The sequence below is a fragment of the Panicum virgatum genome, unplaced genomic scaffold (assembly GCF_016808335.1).
Source record: "Panicum virgatum strain AP13 unplaced genomic scaffold, P.virgatum_v5 scaffold_199, whole genome shotgun sequence".
NCBI lineage: Eukaryota > Viridiplantae > Streptophyta > Magnoliopsida > Poales > Poaceae > Panicum > Panicum virgatum.
In genome coordinates this window covers 294,133-311,100 of record NW_024376263.1, presented here as the reverse complement: position 1 = coordinate 311,100, position 16,968 = coordinate 294,133, and the positions used below count along the sequence as shown (strand labels likewise).

At 42.0% G+C, this 16,968-nt stretch overlaps 1 protein-coding gene and 1 long non-coding RNA gene across 2 annotated transcripts; both read right to left on the bottom strand.

Annotated features, from left to right (window-relative positions):
* Positions 1–4,044: 4,044 nt before the first annotated feature.
* LOC120693908 lies at positions 4,045–7,650 on the bottom strand. The gene is made up of 2 exons (XR_005683217.1): positions 7,498–7,650; positions 4,045–6,153 (listed from the first exon to the last, which is right to left on the bottom strand). It is a non-coding gene; the product is annotated as an uncharacterized LOC120693908 (long non-coding RNA).
* Positions 7,651–10,648: 2,998 nt separating this feature from the next.
* On the bottom strand, positions 10,649–16,556 carry LOC120693910. Its single transcript, XM_039977107.1, has 12 exons — positions 15,977–16,556; positions 15,525–15,588; positions 13,843–13,921; positions 13,702–13,768; positions 13,476–13,586; positions 12,816–12,931; positions 12,590–12,711; positions 12,266–12,365; positions 11,972–12,169; positions 11,810–11,867; positions 11,493–11,711; positions 10,649–11,082 (listed from the first exon to the last, which is right to left on the bottom strand). Exons 1-7 carry the CDS (start codon positions 16,554–16,556, stop codon positions 12,616–12,618), a joined length of 1,113 nt encoding a protein of 370 aa, XP_039833041.1. The 3' UTR covers positions 10,649–11,082; positions 11,493–11,711; positions 11,810–11,867; positions 11,972–12,169; positions 12,266–12,365; positions 12,590–12,615.
* Positions 16,557–16,968: the final 412 nt, after the last annotated feature.

Here is a 16,968-nt window from a genome sequence, read left to right as displayed (position 1 = left end):
GAATAATGCCAACAAGAAATGTGTGGCAGTGATAAAGAACACAATTGATCCTAACATTTTGGGTTCAATTGGAGAGTGTGATTCAGCTGCAGAGTACCTTGAAAAGATAAAGAACCAGTTTATTGGTTCTTCAAAGACTTATGCCACACAGATCATAGAGCAGTTGGTCACAAAGAAGTACTATGGCAATGCCGGTACTATAAGAGATCATATCATGGGGATGTGCGCCTTGAACTCCAAGCTCAAACCAATGAACTTGGATCTCAAGGAAGAGTTTATGGTGCACCTGGTGTTTGCCTCTCTGCCAAAAGAGTTTGCAACGTTCATTGTAAACTATAACTCACAGCCAGAGAAGTGGAATATGGAAAAGACAATTGCCATGTGTGCGCAAGAGGAAGATAGACTCAAGAAACAGAATGGTGGGTCTATCAATTTTGTGCATAATAACAAGAAAAGATCTTTCCATGCTGCTTCTTCCTCTAAAGCCAAAGACAAAGACCCTATGCCACAGAAGTATCAGCAACAGCGCCCTCCAGCTCAAGATGAGTGCTTCCACTGCCATGACAAGGGGCATCGTAAAGCAGATTGTCCTGGCTACTTAAACATGATAATGGCAAAGAATGGTGAGAATGTAATTTCATTTGTTAATGAATTCCTGTATATACAGTTTTCTAAATCTACTTGGTGGATTGATTCTGGTGCAACTGTGCATGTTGCAAATTCTTTACAGGGATTCCGTTCGACAAGGACTACGCAAAGAAGCGAAAGACACATTAAAGTCGCGAACGGAGTACAAGCAGATGTGGAAGCTGTTGGCGATGTCTCCCTCGAGCTAGTTAATGGTTTCATGCTTGTATTAAAAGATGTTTTATTTGTCCCTTCGCTTCAAAGAAACTTGATTAGTGTATCACGCTTAGACACAGATGGTTTTGGTTGTCATTTTGCGAATGGCAAATGTGAACTATGGTTTGATAATAATTGTATTGGTGATGCTTTCCTTTACAATGATCTTTATTTACTATCTATGCGTGATAAAGTGCATTCTGTATGTGATGTGAATGTGAATGAATCCTTGTCAGAGAAAGAAACAAAGAAAAGAAAGAGAACTCAAGATACTTCATCGAAATTATGGCACTGTCGTTTAGGCCATATTTCGAGGGGGAGAATTGAAAGATTAGTGAAGAGTGAAATTCTTCCTCAGCTAGAGTTTTCCGATCTTGAACAATGTGTTGAATGCATTAAAGGAAAATTTGTAAAGCAAATTAAAACGGGTGCCAAACGAAGTGCAGGAACATTAGAAATAATCCACACTGATATATGTGGCCTGTTTCCTGTGAAAAGTGTGGATGGCTATGATTCGTTCATAACATTCACAGACGATTACTCCCGCTATGGTTACATTTATCCAATTAAAGAAAGATCTGAGGCATTGGATAAATTTAAAATATTCAAAGCTGAAGTTGAAAATCTGCTTGACAAGAGAATTAAAATAGTAATGTCAGACCGTGGAGGGGAGTACTACGGTCGACATACCCCTTATGGACAAGTTCCTGGACCTTTTGCGAGATTTTTACAGGAAAATGGTATAGTTGCCCAATATTCCACACCGGGTGAGCCTCAGCAAAATGGAGTAGCTGAAAGGCGCAACCGTACACTGATGGATATGGTGCGCAGTATGATGAGTTATTCCACACTGCCATTAAGTCTGTGGATGGAGGCGTTAAAAACCACCATCTATATTCTCAACAGAGTGCCAAGCAAATCGGTGCCCAAAACACCGTATGAGCTATGGACAGGAAGAGAACCCTCACTGACTCACCTTCGGGTCTGGGGGAGCCCAGCTGAGGTTAAAGTGTTTAATCCAAGTATTGGAAAATTGGATCCCAAAACTGTAAGATGCCATTTTATCGGTTATCCTGAAAAGTCGAAAGGTTTTCGTTTCTACTGTCCAGACAGACATACAAAGTTCGTAGAAATGAGACATGCTGTCTTTCTAGAAAATGAAATGATCAGGGGGAGCATGGTACCTAGAGAAATTGACCTTGAGAAGAAGCGGGTGTATGTGCCTACTTCTATGATTCAAGAGCCATTTTTCTCACTACCTGTTGATGCTGCACCAAAAGTTCCTGAAATAGTGACGCCAGTACCTTCTTCGGTTGTTGCTGCGCCAACTATTCCAGATATTACGGTGACAACACCTATCGCAACTCTACCCATACCAATAGTGAGCGAAGGTTTGGAACCTGTCATCCAGGAACCGCCTAAACCCGCGGTTGGACATGAGGAGGAGGAGCTACAGCCCCCTATGGAAAATGTGCCAGAAGTTGAGGCACAAAATGTGCCACAAGCAGTGGCCCTTAGAAGGTCACAAAGAGAAAGAAGGTCGGCTATTTATAGCGACTATGAAGTTTATAATATAGAAGAAGTCTATATGGAGGGTGATCCCACTTCATATGAAGAAGCCATGAGAAGTGTTCACTCATCTAAATAGCTGGAAGCTATGAAGGATGAGATGAAATCAATGAGTTCCAATGGTGTTTGGGACTTAGAGGAAATTCCTAAAGGAGCCAAAACAGTAGGCTGTAAATGGATCTACAAGATAAAACATGACTCCAAAGGGAATGTAGAAAGATTCAAAGCACGACTCGTGGCAAAAGGCTTTACGCAAAGGGAAGTGATAGAATATAACGAAACCTTTTCTCCGGTTTTGTGTAAAGATTCCTTCAGGATTATAATGGCATTGGTGGCACATTATGACTTAGAATTACATCAGATGGATGTAAAGACGGCGTTCCTTAACGGGGATCTGTATGAAATTGTTTACATGGCTCAACCGAAAGGTTTTGTCATGAAAGGAAAAGAACATATGGGATGTCGCTTAAAGAAATCCATTTACGGATTAAAGCAAGCCTCTAGGCAGTGGTATTTAAAGTTTGATGAAACCATAAGGAAATTTGGATTTAAAGAAAATGAGGAGGATGACATTCTACTTTCTAGTAGCGATGTTGGTCTGCTACTGGAGACAAAGAAATTCTTGTCCTCAAACTTTGATATCAAAGATCTCGGTGAAGCTTCATTTGTTTTGGGAATTGAAATTCACCGAGATAGAACAAAGGGGGTATTAGGACTATCACAAAAGGCATATTTAGAAAAGGTTCTAAAGAAGTACAGTATGCATATGTGCAAGCCTTCACCTGCTCCAATAGTCAAGGGCGATAGATTTGGGAAATTTCAATGTCCCAGGAACCAGTATGAGATCAATCAAATGAAAGCGGTTCCATATGCTTCAGCTGTCAGAAGCCTATAGTATGCTCAAGTTTGTACACGCCCTGACTTAGCATTTGTTACCGGGATACTTGGCAGATATCAAAGTAATCCAGGATAGACACACTGGATCATGGTAAAGAAAGCTTTACGTTATGTGCAAGGCACAAAAGGCCTCATGCTAACATACAGAAAATCCGATTCCCTAGAGATAAAAGGGTACTCAGATGCGGATTTTGCAGGGGACATCGATGACCGAAAGTCCACGTCCGGTTATGTGTTCACACTCGCAGGGGGAGCTATATCGTGGAAAAGCTCCAAACAAAGCGTCACTGCATCATCGACGATGTACGCTGAATTTGTGGCATGTTATGAGGCCTCGAGGCAGGTTGAATGGTTAAAGAAATTTATACTCGGTTTAAGAGTGGTAGACAGCATTCAAAGACCACTCAGAATGTACTGCGACGATGAACCAGCAGTGTTTTATGCTCACAACAATAAGTCAAGTGGTGCTGCCAAACACATTAACATAAAGTTTTATGTTGTGAAGGAGAAAATCCAGAATCACTCTATTACACTCGAGCATATAAGCACAAAAAAAATGCTTGCAGATCCGCTCACTAAAGGCTTACCACCCAATGTGTTCATTGAACACATAGCCGGCATGGGTTTAAGGGAAAGCTTGTGATTTCTGGAGAATAAAAAGGGCCCCAAAGATAAAGAATTTGTTTCAAAACAGTGATGTGTATGGTAGCTGTTGAGTCTATCGGTCTTGGACCGTGACGATAAAACATGCTCTATTCATTAATCTGTGATGGAACAATTACAGAAAAAAGGTTTAAAGTTAAAGTACAAAGTGAGATCAAGGGAGAGAATGTTGGATTGATCTCCTTCCTAATAGGCCCAACGGCCTATTATGCCCTTAATCCGCGCCCTGATCGGGGGAGTCCAACCCTTAATGGTTGGTGGGCCCCCACTGTACAGCGCCATATAAAAGGGGGTGAGGGGCCAGGCACTCGGTATGAGGTTCACCGCGCCGCCAGCACCCTCACCCACATTCTCTAAACCCTAGCCGATCTGGAGGGGGCGCTGGAGCAGCGGGAAGACTCACCGCTGCCGCCGTCGACGCTGATCCATCGACGTCACTGCCACCGTCCTCGACTCCGGCGCTACGCCCATGACGCCTCTGCACCGCTCGTCGCCGCCCTTGAGCAGATCTCCATCAACGAACCAGAGATGGCCGCTTCAAGCTCCGCCGGTGGTGATGGTCTCTACTTCTCCCTTCCTGTGTACTCTATGTTCTTGATCTAGGACCCCTTTTGTACTCAGATCAAGAAAAGAGAAAGAAATCCTACTCGATCCGTGCACTATGTAATCCTAGAAGAGTAACAGGCCATACTTATCTGTCATATAAGACCATTTTGTCTCAAACTCCTCCGGAGTCACTGTGTAGTTAATACAATCTTTGAATTCTTCTTCTAGCTCTTGATTCCAGCAAGACATGGCCCTATTGTGCTAGAAAATTTGTCCATAATGTGCCAGCGACAATTTCGATGTGTTGCATTTGGGAATACAAGTGCGATAGCACTTCTCATAGCAACATCCTGATCTGTTATGATGTTCAGAGGTGCCTTGCCTTCCATGGCTTCTAAGAAATGTCTCAAACAACCATTTGTAGCTAGGTATCTTTTCATCCCTTATGAAGGCACACCCCAACTGGAATGTCTGCCCATGTCTATTGATCCCAATAAAGGGTGCAAATGGCATGTCATACATATTCGTCATGTAGGTTGCATCAAATGAGACACAATCATTGTAGGCCTCGACATATGCATGCCTTGATGCACTATCAAGCCAGAATAAGTTTTGAATTCTATTTTCATCATCCAACTTGAATTTGTAGAAAAAACCAGGATCTTCTTCTTTCATCCCCCTAAAGTGGTCTAACGCTTGATGCATTATGATAGTGGAGTGGAAGTTGCTCACATCTTTACTTTCATATGGAGTAACCTGTGCAGATCCATAGAACTCTGACATAAGCTGCATTATGCACCCTGTGGTTAAGTTGCACCCATGAAGCAACCTAATAAAGTCTTTTTCCTCCCTAGGGATACCTTTGTGAGACCTCATAAACTTTTTCAGTGAAGGTTTCACAACAAGATCATGGTTGTGTTCTGCAATGAAGTCAATCACTCTCCACCTTGCACCTATAAACTTCACAACCATTCTTGCTTTGCAATTTGTGTATTGCATCTTCTCTCTTTTCCTTTTTTTTGCCTCCATCAAGTTTCTTCTTCTTCTCAGCATCTTCCTCATCATTGTCTATTTCTTCTTCAGCATCTTCTTATTCTTCAACAGTGGAATCACCGTTGTCAGTACCATCAGCAACACCCTCGATTGTCTGCTCATCTTTCCTTTTCCTTCCATTACCTTCCCTGTTACAAACGAATGATACTTTAGACATTTCCCTCGTCACAGTAGCTCTACGCGACGTGCCTGTACGGATGGAGAAACCATTTCTTTTAGCATATGCGTTGTAATACTCCCTCGCTTCGACTTTAGTATCAAATGTCTGTCCATTGAATGGCATTTGAGGTGTGGACACGACCTCTTCACCAATTTCATCAGGTATAATTTGCACTATATCGTTACCAGCAGCATCCTGCTCATCACCATTAGAAGCTCCAAGAACATCATCTATTCTTGCTTCTTCAAGTCATAGCCTGATCTCAGACACAGTAGGCACATCCTGTTTGTTTGGCAGCTGCTGAGTGCAAAATATTGGTTCGCATGCATCTTTTGGACCTTGAAACATTGCATCTAGGAAATCATAGTTAAATTCTGGTGGAGGTACATTCAAGTCCATAATGCTTCTTGCTACTCTGTCACCTGTAAAGAAAAGAGATTGTGTTAGTGTAGTGATATTTATGATAAAAAACAGTACTGATTTGAGCAACAATGTGTTCTCAATTAAGCAACAATGCTACGTTCTATCAGGCAACAATGTGTTCTCAAATGTGTTTCTTTTTCTGGACATGGGATGACAGACATCAAACAAATCACACTTATGAGATGGATCTTGCTGAATGTTTTTCTTTCTTTTTCTGAACACATTGCCTACTGTTTTTGGCACCTTAATTAAGCAACACTACTAGTACTATCAGACAATAATGCCTTCTCAATTATGCAACATAATTGAACATATATGCAGATCTCTATCATGCATATATTTTGTGTCATAACTGGATCATGCTTTTTTTGATGCATCCTCAAATCCGGAGCTTACTTGTGCTTCTCAAAGCAACCTAATAAACTCTGACATAAGCTATGTTATTTTTACTGCTTTTTTTGCGGGTAGTTGGGTTTTTGTGAGTGGGTGTTGTGGAAAATCAGCTGAAATACATTGATCTCAAGATTTTACGATGAAAGGATAGTCTAGTACTACTTCCCCTTTTTGTACTAAACTTGAGCAGAATAACATCCCTACTTGTTACAGAAGAGTCCTGGCTGCATATTTTTTTGCCTTAATTTGTATCTATGCAAAAATGGTTGTTTCTATGATTCAGTAAAGAAAGTCCTAGCATTATTTACTTTTTATCAGAACAATTAATATAAGTTCCACAGCCTACAGAATGAAACCGGCTGCATTTGCCAAGAACCTACAACTTTGAAAGTTCTAAGGATATACCCATGTTCATTTCTGCTAACAATTAGATCCCACGTATGATTCAGTAAAGAAAATCAGCTCACGAATGTTATCCTTTTTTTGGCACTTCAATTAAGCAATATACAGATATTTTCAGACAAAAATGTCTTCTCAAATAGGCAACATAATTTCCATTTTCATCATTTTTCATCCTACAAAAAATTTCTGACACGTTATCATTTTTTAAACATGCAGGACATGTACAGCTTATCCTGACATTTTGCAGCGTGGTGGGATTGTGAAGCAAAAAAAGTTAGTTGCAGATGTCTAGGGACTAGCTAGTTGTATATTGCTGTTGTTCTACAAAACCTGCAATTTGCAGATCTATGGGATGGCAAACATACAACCAATCAGAGTAGCACTATCTTTATTTTCCTGAACCAAATCAGACTAGATGGGATTGCAGTACCTAGAACCATATATTACTCAAGGTCCATGATGAATATGTAGATAAGTAATTGTGTTTTTTGATTGAGAATGGAGAATTATGAATGCTTTTGGATTAGGCAAATCTGATCTTTTCGTACCTGATTGGTTTTTGGATGAGTTGCTCATGCGCCTGCCTTGGAGTTTTAGGTGCCGTCCAGAGAATCCTGGCGGCACCCAGGTTGCCGGCGGCGCCGTCCAGAGAGCAACAGTTGCCTGGGATTTCGTGATATGATTTGAGTGGCTGCGGCGTCATCCACAGCCGTTCTGGATCCAGTAAAGGGGAGGGGCATATTTGCCTTTTCCCATTTTTACTAGTATATGTGGGGCTGGATCATGCCAGGCGTTGGCGTTGTGATTTTTCGGTCTTGACGGCATTCCTCCTGCCAAAAAATGCATAGTTGCCAAAAGAAAAGCTATAGAATAATTGAACTTACTAAAAACGGCGAGGCCGTGCGATTGATCTATATTATGGTCGGCCGTATTTTAGCCGCTCCCTATATATTTTAAGGAGACGGGCCACACAGTGTTACTAAAATGTTACTGGGTTGGATCTTAATTAATAGGGATGACATATTTTCAAAGATGGACACCCTTGATACGTCCGTCTCCGGAAATCATTGGATATTTAAAGACCTGAATACTTTCTGACCGTCGTTGCTTTCATTCAGCCTAGTTACTGGTACGGTACACCGTATATATGTGTGATGCATACCTACGTACGCGACTTAGAGTAGTACGCGGGCAATACTCAGTCTCCAGTCCTATCTCCTGTTGTCACTAATAAGGCGCAACAATGCAATACCATCATGCTGACGATGGGCATTAACCCGTAATAACAGCTGAGTGATGCGGGCGCCGTGGGTTCAATTTGAATCGGTTCTCAGATTGAATAGTGGATCGGCCGGTAATAAAAGTGCAAATTCCCATAATTCTTTGGGTCGATGATGCACAAAGTGATGATTAGTTTAGGAACGGCATGGTCGCTTGCATCTTGGTTTCTTGTGATTATATTACTCCACTGTCACGAAGAAGAAACGGAGAGAGGCTACAAGGTTACGGTAGGAAAGACAACACTTTTTATATTGTAGGCGTCAAACAACGAGCACAACCAACGACCAGTAACCTACATCCAGATCAAGCAGAGATTATTTTATTTTATTTTGCAGAACTACAATAATAAAGACACAAACACGTACACTCAAGACTCACTAACCTTCAGAATACAAGATACTGGTTGATTATCGAGATTAATAAAATAACCGCAGATGCCTCACCTACTACTATTGAAGAATAGTGTCGTTAAATCTTAGGATAGAGCCGACATCAAGTCGATAACTTAAATCTTAACGTACAGGTTCCACCGTAAGAAATTTAACCAGCTGCTAGTTCGCTAAAAAAGAAGAGTATATAATTAAGATGATAGTTTCCCTAAGAAAATAAAGTTGTATGTATGAGGTCAAAATATTTTTATTATTCAGCTTTAAAACACAAATTAATATAGTATTAACAGATCTTCTACAGAAATTCGGTTGCATACTGAGACTGGGTCAATTTGGAGAGAACGTTTCAATTTATTAGGCAGAAGATCAGTAACAACCAATAAAGACGTGATTGATAGACTGGTTCCAGATCGATGCTGCTCCGTGACGATTGGTTGGTTGGACGCGCAGCAGGGCCTAGCTGGTGCCATGCATGAAGCCCTGCCAACCCAGGCTCCAGAGAAACAAGAATCGTCATTTCCATCTCTTTCGAGCCTTGCACGCGGGATCAGACCGCGAGTGCGCATGCATCATGCATGGCTGGCGAGCAGGCAACTGAACAACTAATGTTATACCTAGTATGAGAACGAGCGCGTAGCTCAGTGGCTGGTGACTTCGGAGCGGTCGCTGCCCCCTGAATTCGATCCCTAGGATCACAACTCGGGTGTCTCACTGGGGCATGCCCCCTGCCCTTAGAATAAATTTGGTTGCCTCCTGATGTGGTGCCATAATGGTCAAAACGACGTACCCGTCGTCTACGGAGCCCTTGGCGACTTTGTTGATCTCGCGAAGGACATGATCTGTGTAGTTGTATATTTTAATATGTGCATAGGGGTGTGCGTGTGTGCGTGTGTGAAGGCTTTACGTGTGTTCGCACATGTTCTGATACTATAACTATACCCATTTAAGAGGTATAGAAAAATAATATTTACTCATACAGTCAACCAAACATAAGACTTAGGACAAGTCAGACCCCAGAGAGCAAGTCAGGCTTCTTTGATCACCGAACCCATCATCACATCCTGAGTCCTGACTTCATGTCAATATTTTGGCGTAAAATGCTATTAACATGGTGGACGATGGCACCTCCCTCCTAGAAAACTTGGTGGGCAATTTCCTGTAGGATCTTCAAAGCCACCTGCACAAACCCATCAAGTATCTGAACTTCATCTTGTTAAATTAACAATAAAGTAGTTTATCTAGTCACATTTTATTTGTTGAGCTATCTCAGACTGTTGATAGCTTGGAATGAATTAATTTGAGATAGCCTATTGGTTAGAACCGTCCTAGAGCATCTCCACCAGATATTCTACCCAATCTTCTATTCATATTACTATTAAGAGATCTCCAAAAAGAAGCATCTTTTCTCCTAAATAAAGGAGACAACCCCTCTCCCATATCCCTAAAGAAATATAGGAGATAAGTTTTAGATAATCTGCTACAGAAGTGCTATCTTATATCTTGGCTGCTTTGTGTTAATGTGCCACTAATCTGTTTCTTATGGGCCAGAAGTTACAATTTTTTGTTGCCACAACATATTTGCAAATTCTAATTGCACTCTTGTAGCTGCACATTGTTGGATTGTATGTTTTCCAAAGGAAGATGTAAAATCTGAATGGCTGGAGTTGCTAGCTAGCTAGGAGTAAACATGTATATGTTGTTAGTATAACAGACACTACAGGAATTCAGGCCATTTTCGTCGGTAATTGACCGACGAAAATAAGTGGAAAACCGACGTATTCGTCGGTTTTCCACTTATTTTCGTCGGTAATTGGCCGACAAAAAAATTTGGTCGAAAATAAGCCTTATTTACGTCGGCCGCCGACGAAAATAACTAATTTTTGTCGGTTTTTTGTGGCCGACGAAAATTAGCCGTTGACAAGTTTTATTTTCGTCAGCCACAAAAAACCAACGAAAATTAGTTATTTTGTCGGTTTTCCTCGCCGACGAAAATTATTCTGACCAGGGGCCAAAAATTGACCCATCTCTATTCATTTTTCCACAGAAATATATATTTCCATCAGAACAAATTATCTATTCACAGTCCACACATATCAAACACATCGAAATCGATGTCATTCAACATAACAAAAGTTCTCAATTGTCATTCATCATAACAAGGTCCACACGTCTCATTCAACATAAGAAAGTAGAGAAGACATGATAGTACAAACATTGTTAATGTCGAGCATTATTATTTTTAGAAAGTAGAGAAGACATGATAGTACAAACATTAAATAGTCTGTGGCCGCCCTTGAGGTGGAGAAGCCTTGAGCACTCCACAAGACCATGAGGACCGGAGGCAAGGCGAAGCAGCCTCACTTCCTGCGACGCGCATGAGCCGTTGCAGTTGCAGGGTCGGCCAAGGGTGTCCTTCATAAAGTTTCTGACAATCTCCGCCCCTCTTGTTTCTTCACCTGAACCCTGAAGATTGATGATGGCAATGTTGTCGGTCAAAGCATGACAGAACACAAAAATTAAACACACAATCTTTTAAAAAAAATGGATTAAAACACAATCTTAGTGCAACATAACGGAGGCTGCTACTATTGCTACTGCCGAGCATAATAACACGATCTTACAAAACAGCAGCCATGAGCTACACGTTATGCTGTATAGCCTGCTAATTAATGCAGAATATTACACACTTAACCAGCCTATTACTGCTATTACTTCATGCTGAAATTAAGCAAAAGTTAAGGCTATGAACCTGGGGAACCTAGCATGCGTCTAGAGTTCTAGAGTCTAGACACACAGAATTATTTCAAACAGCTTCAAGAAAAGTATGTAGGAATGGCTGGAAAAGTCGACAAGGATAACAATATACAGCGCACCTTGGCAACCTTAAGTAGACGTGACAAGCAGCTTCTCCAGTCAAGGGTATGTTTCCTCCATGATGTCACTACAAATCGGTGAGATAACTGAATCTTGCAGAGCAAAGCCACTCTCTCACTGGGATGATGAGTTGAACTGTATTTTGTTGATACATTTCCATAATACACCTTCCCAGTAGATTTGGTTTTATCTGACAGAAAGCTTGCTGCCTTCAGGTCCTACGCACACGCAGAAGGTGGACTTTTTGTGTTCAAAGATGCATTGGAACAAACAAAGAGCTCTAAGACAGTGGACGATGCGTGTGATAGTCTCTTACATGTAGATAAGTCAGAAGATCTTCAACCAAGATGCCCATTGGTCATTTAATTGGAACCCTAAGAATTACAAGGATGAATAAAATTTCAGTCATGAAAAGGAAACATGATTTTAATCGAATGAAGCATTATTAGCATTTAGGACATTGACACACATGACACACCTTGTGCTCACTGGAGCAATCTCAAGCGAAAGCAGAAGTCTCACATCACCCAAAGCGAAACCAGCAACCATGTAGCACGGTTCCTGTGACAGCTGATCCCATGCGTCAAGAAGAGAACCACACTGCCTTTTTATCTTAGTCACATGTGTTGCAAAATTGCAAGACACAACCCCTGCTGATGCATCAGGACCAATGTAGCTGCAACAATATTGAAAGCAGCATATATTAGTTTTTAATTGAACACAAAAGCAAGGTATATACAGTTCACGTAATTATACAAATATGCAGACATACCAGACGTAGCTAGTGTTAAAAGCATCCAATTCATCTTTCAGAAGCCAGTGGCCACTTTCCTTGTTCGTCGCTTGATATTTCTGAAGTGAGCTACTGTCGCCTACAAACAAAAATAGATTATGTTAAAAAAAGGCAGCTTGCTGTATATCTAAAACTGTTTTCCTCCTGTTGAATCGTAAAGTTGCAGATACAATTACATTTGGACAGATCAAATGAGATAAAACTAGTGGAGTCCCCTTAGAAATAAATCAGCACCAAAGGAGAGGGAACTCCCGGTCGCAGAGGAAATCAGGCTGCTTATTTACTTGCAGAAAAATATCTCACATGGTAATATCTGTGTAGAGTTGAAGTTAAAACACATGTTCTGGAATGCTTCCATCTCCATTGTTCCACTTGTGTTCCCTTCGAAAATTCTGGTGTTCTTGTTTAACAGGAGCCACACAGTCCTGCAGAGTTACAGAAGACAATTAAGAAAAACTAGTGGCACAAGCAAGAAGTACATTATAATTGTGCCTGTACAATAAATGGAGGAGAGTTCAAGCAAAAGCACCTTTGCTCCTGTGTGCCTGCGGTATGAATGAGGAAGCAGATGGGTGTTGTGCTCTCTATGGCATAAATTTCGTTGCCATCTTCTCCCCTCGTCTCTGTCAGATTCAAGTCTCCACACTAACAAACAAAGATCAGTTAGTACAAGCATTCATGTAGACTCAATCTATCGTAACCTAGAAAAAAATCCAGCTCACTATGCTTGGCGCAGGACGACTGAATTAATTGTTTGGAGTGAACCAAATTCAGCATTATTATTTTGTAGAAAAAAAGTAGAGAAGACATGGAAGTACAAACATTAAATACGCTGAAGAAAAGCAAACAATATTTATCACGTGATGGTCTAGAGCATTGGCTGATTGATAAAGTAAGCATCAAAGCAAAAATGTATTAACCTGCATTTCATGTTAAGCTAAGAACTTTCACAAGGGACAGATAAGTAAAAAAAGAAATAGTTGTATTTGTTTCAGGTCAACCAAAGATGACTTCAAGAAAAGGAAATAATGGATCTTCTACATTAGCACAGCCAAATTGAGGCTGTCCAATACATGCAGAAACACTGTTAATCAAAGTATTCTAAAGATTAGCACCTACTAACTGGCTAACTCACAGATCACGCAAACTCTCCATTACGGGGAAGGGAGGGGGAGGGGAAGCTACTCACTGAATCTGTCCTCGACGAGGTAGTTGAAGGTGTGGCCGTCGCAGTTGTAGGTGAACTTCTTGTTGCTGACGGGGAGCTTCTGCAGGCACTGCGCGGCGATGGACAATTCACCTGCAATAGTATAATATTCTTGTAAGAATACTCACTCAATAATCTTTGCACGTCACATCCCTCAAAAATGCTTGATTGTAGCACAATGGTATCACAGTACTTAAACATGGATCACCTTCTTCATCTTTGAGTTGCTGTAGCTTGTGCAATTCACTCTTTTCAGAGGTATCAAGGTGCCTAACCTGCAAGATTTTACATACGCATCCGTGACATTCATAGAAAGATTATTTTCCATAAAAGCAACAAAAGGAAGTACCTGATAATGAAGTGTCAGATGCTCAGAACTCAGAAGGAGATGAAACATCTTCTCTAGATTTTGCACACAGCCTAACAACCTGTAGCACGTAATCAAAATTAATAACAGAAATCACTGTTTCTCTTGTACGTCCCCATAGTGCTCCCACCCCCGTTCCGTCCCCAGCCCCATGCGGATGCGAAATGCAGAGTGAGGGCACAGGTTGCTTAATCAAATGGAAACTTCTAAGTGAGAAGACTGGATATTGCACATGTCAAACACCATAATTGCAGTAATTCAAATATGCAATTTACTACTAATAAACGTGCAATCAAGAAATGTATACTAACAAGTAGGATCCAAATCAGGAGCTGCAGTTTGAGCCATAAGGATATTCTTTTGAATCACAGGGAATAGTTTTTGGTTCTGAAACATGGAAATCAGAAAAACAAACACTTTGGACATTCTTCACACTACCTAATTTCACTTTGTCATTCGACTGAAAACAAATTGAAAAAATGGTGTGAATTAGTTTCCTGTACTAGTCACAACCCACAGCAGCACAAAGGCCAAGCAAAGAAGAAAAAAAAGAAACAACACTCCTTGCTCTCTCTCTCTCTATCTTATCTTCCTCCTCTATCCTGTTTGCTCAGTTCTGATGGGTTCTGCTCAGCAGCCTCCTCTCTAGTACAAAAGACCTACAAGTGTTGTAGACTGTGGTGTGGTGCAGGGACAGAGGTGGCTAGAAATGGGGACTAATAGTAGCATTCGTAATCCTACAGTCATGCAAAAAAAATCCTAGACCCTGACCTATGCATATATATTGAAAAAAGGCATTTTCAACAACAAATTCCAGAAACTAGGATCAATATAGAGTAACTCCAATCTTATTCACACTTAACTGAAAGTTCAGAAAATAACAGATACGATGCAGAAAACATACAACAAGCTGTAACTGTGAATTATCTTTGATTTAGCTTTCATGATATATTAGAAGACAATATCAATACAAGAATCAGGTTTGCCAAGTGTACTGTGGAGCAATGTCAACCACAACAACTAAAGCTAAGTAGCAATGAGCTGGTTTGCCCTCTAATTTATGCAGCTGCTATACTTAGTGAGTTGCAGGACTTCAGTCAGGCAACTCGGACAGCTGATCTCTCAGTGTAGTCATATGAATAAAGCAAATATGAGAGTTCAAAGCCTACAGAGCCACTCGAAGGAGATCAACGGTGTTTGTACATATTCTGATCTCATGTACAATTTCAATATTGTGTGCATCACATAATTAATCTTCTTGCGCTAGAGTAATGTAGAATACAATACTTCCGGAAGATTAAGTTTCCAAATGTAGGAGATTTTTTGAAACAATAATTAGTTTGCTAAATTTAGAATGTTTCTGAAAACAATACCGACTACAGAATGCAAATGACAAAACCTGCAATATGCTCGAGTGACAACTACTGAATGGATGCAAGTAGTTGCTATCAATTAGAATATTATTTATATGTGCTTCAGCTATATGGTCAAATATAAAACACTGACTTTGCCTTCAATATTATCATACAGGAATACATTATAAACATGTGGATAGAATTTTCTTCTTCAAACAAAGAGAATGACAAAGAAGGCAGTGAAATACCTGAGCAGTCAGTAGATGAACACTATGTATTGCCAAAAGGGGTCTTCCATCATTGACATACCTGGACAAACTCAAGGGTCTTCCATCACGCCACGCGCCAGTCTCCGAAGCTCCGAGGGACAGATCTGCCAAGGTTCCGATTAGCTGTCTGTCTGTGTTGAATCAATAAATTCTTATGATTAAGCAAAAGCCATCGGATGAAAAATCCTTGGATATGCACATGAGGGATATTGACCAGCCAGATTTGCAACTAGCTCGAGCATACAACAATCCAGCAAACCAAACCCTAACTAACACGAGGAGCAGTAAGAACAAACACAATACAACCCTATACATTCCACAAGGATCCCAACCTTACTGGCAAAAATCTCCATCCCCGTGCCCTCCTCAAGATATGGTTTCAACCAATCGATGACCAAATCAACATCCAATCACGAAATGGGATCGAATACACGCACAAGCAACAAATGATGCAGCAACGAGGGACATGGAGGAAGGAGATGCAGCAGATACCGCGACGGAAATGCGGGACGACTGCTAGGGAGGCGTCGCTGCTGGGGGATGGGCCGCCGCGCGCACTGCTCCGGCGCCGCTGCCCCGCACGCGCTGGTCCACTGACGCTGCCACGCATGCGCTGGTAGCCGCCGGGGGAGGCGGAGGCGGTGGGGCCGACGCAGGCGAGCGCGGCGCCGCCGCCGAAGGAGGTGGAGAAGGCGTTGGTGGCGGCGTGGGAGTCGCGCAGGATCTCGTCGGGGTTCCGGGGTTTGTTGCCGCCACCGCTACGGGGGCTTTTGAGACTCGGCCACCGCTCTTCGCCGCCGCCGATGGTGCAGTGGAGCTCGCCGGGAGAGATGGGGGCGTCGGAGCGGTCGAGAAGGGGGAGCGATGGGCGTCGGAGCGATGGGAGCGATGGGCGCGGGGCCTCGGCCGGCGGCGCGGGAGGCCGGGCCTCGCGGGGCGTCAGCAGGGCGGCGCGGGAGGCCGGGCCGCGTGGGGCGAGGCAGGGGCGGCGGCGCGGGAGGCTGAGAGAGAGAGGGCAAGCGGCGGAAATGTGAGAGAGAAAGCGAGGGAGGCTTAGGGCATCCGGGGTCATGGGCCACTAAATTTTCGCGGGCCTTCTGGGCCCACGAAAATTGTGCGGAGGTTATTTTTATCGGCCTGCGGATGCCGATGAAAATAAGGAGGTTATTTTTGTCGGGCTGCAGATGCCGACATAAATAAACTAAATTTCGTCGGCTCCTGGGCGGCCGACGAAAGTTAGGGACTATTTTCATCGGCTTCATTTGGCCGACGTAATTTAACGTATTTTTGTCGGCCTATCTTGTAGCCGACGAAAATTATTGCGGCCGACGAAAGTGGTTCATTCTCCAGTAGTGAGAAATCTCTTTGCATTCCATTACCGTGTCTGACCTGATAGAATGTTTAGAAGACCCCGTATATAACATGTTAATCATGCGGTGAATTCAGTGTAATCCAAGCAATTTTGTTGTTTACACAAGGGACTG

Bases quoted from the DNA above. Each gene is read 5' to 3' on its own strand.
- LOC120693910 (XM_039977107.1), bottom strand. From the start codon at position 16,556: ATGACCCCGGATGCCCTAAGCCTCCCTCGCTTTCTCTCTCACATTTCC. The intron at 13,769-13,842 runs GTACTTCCTTTT...AAAATCTTGCAG, and splicing joins ATCTGACACTTCATTATCAG to GTTAGGCACCTTGATACCTC. The intron at 12,932-13,475 runs GTGAGTAGCTTC...TTTGTTTGTTAG, and splicing joins CCTCGTCGAGGACAGATTCA to TGTGGAGACTTGAATCTGAC.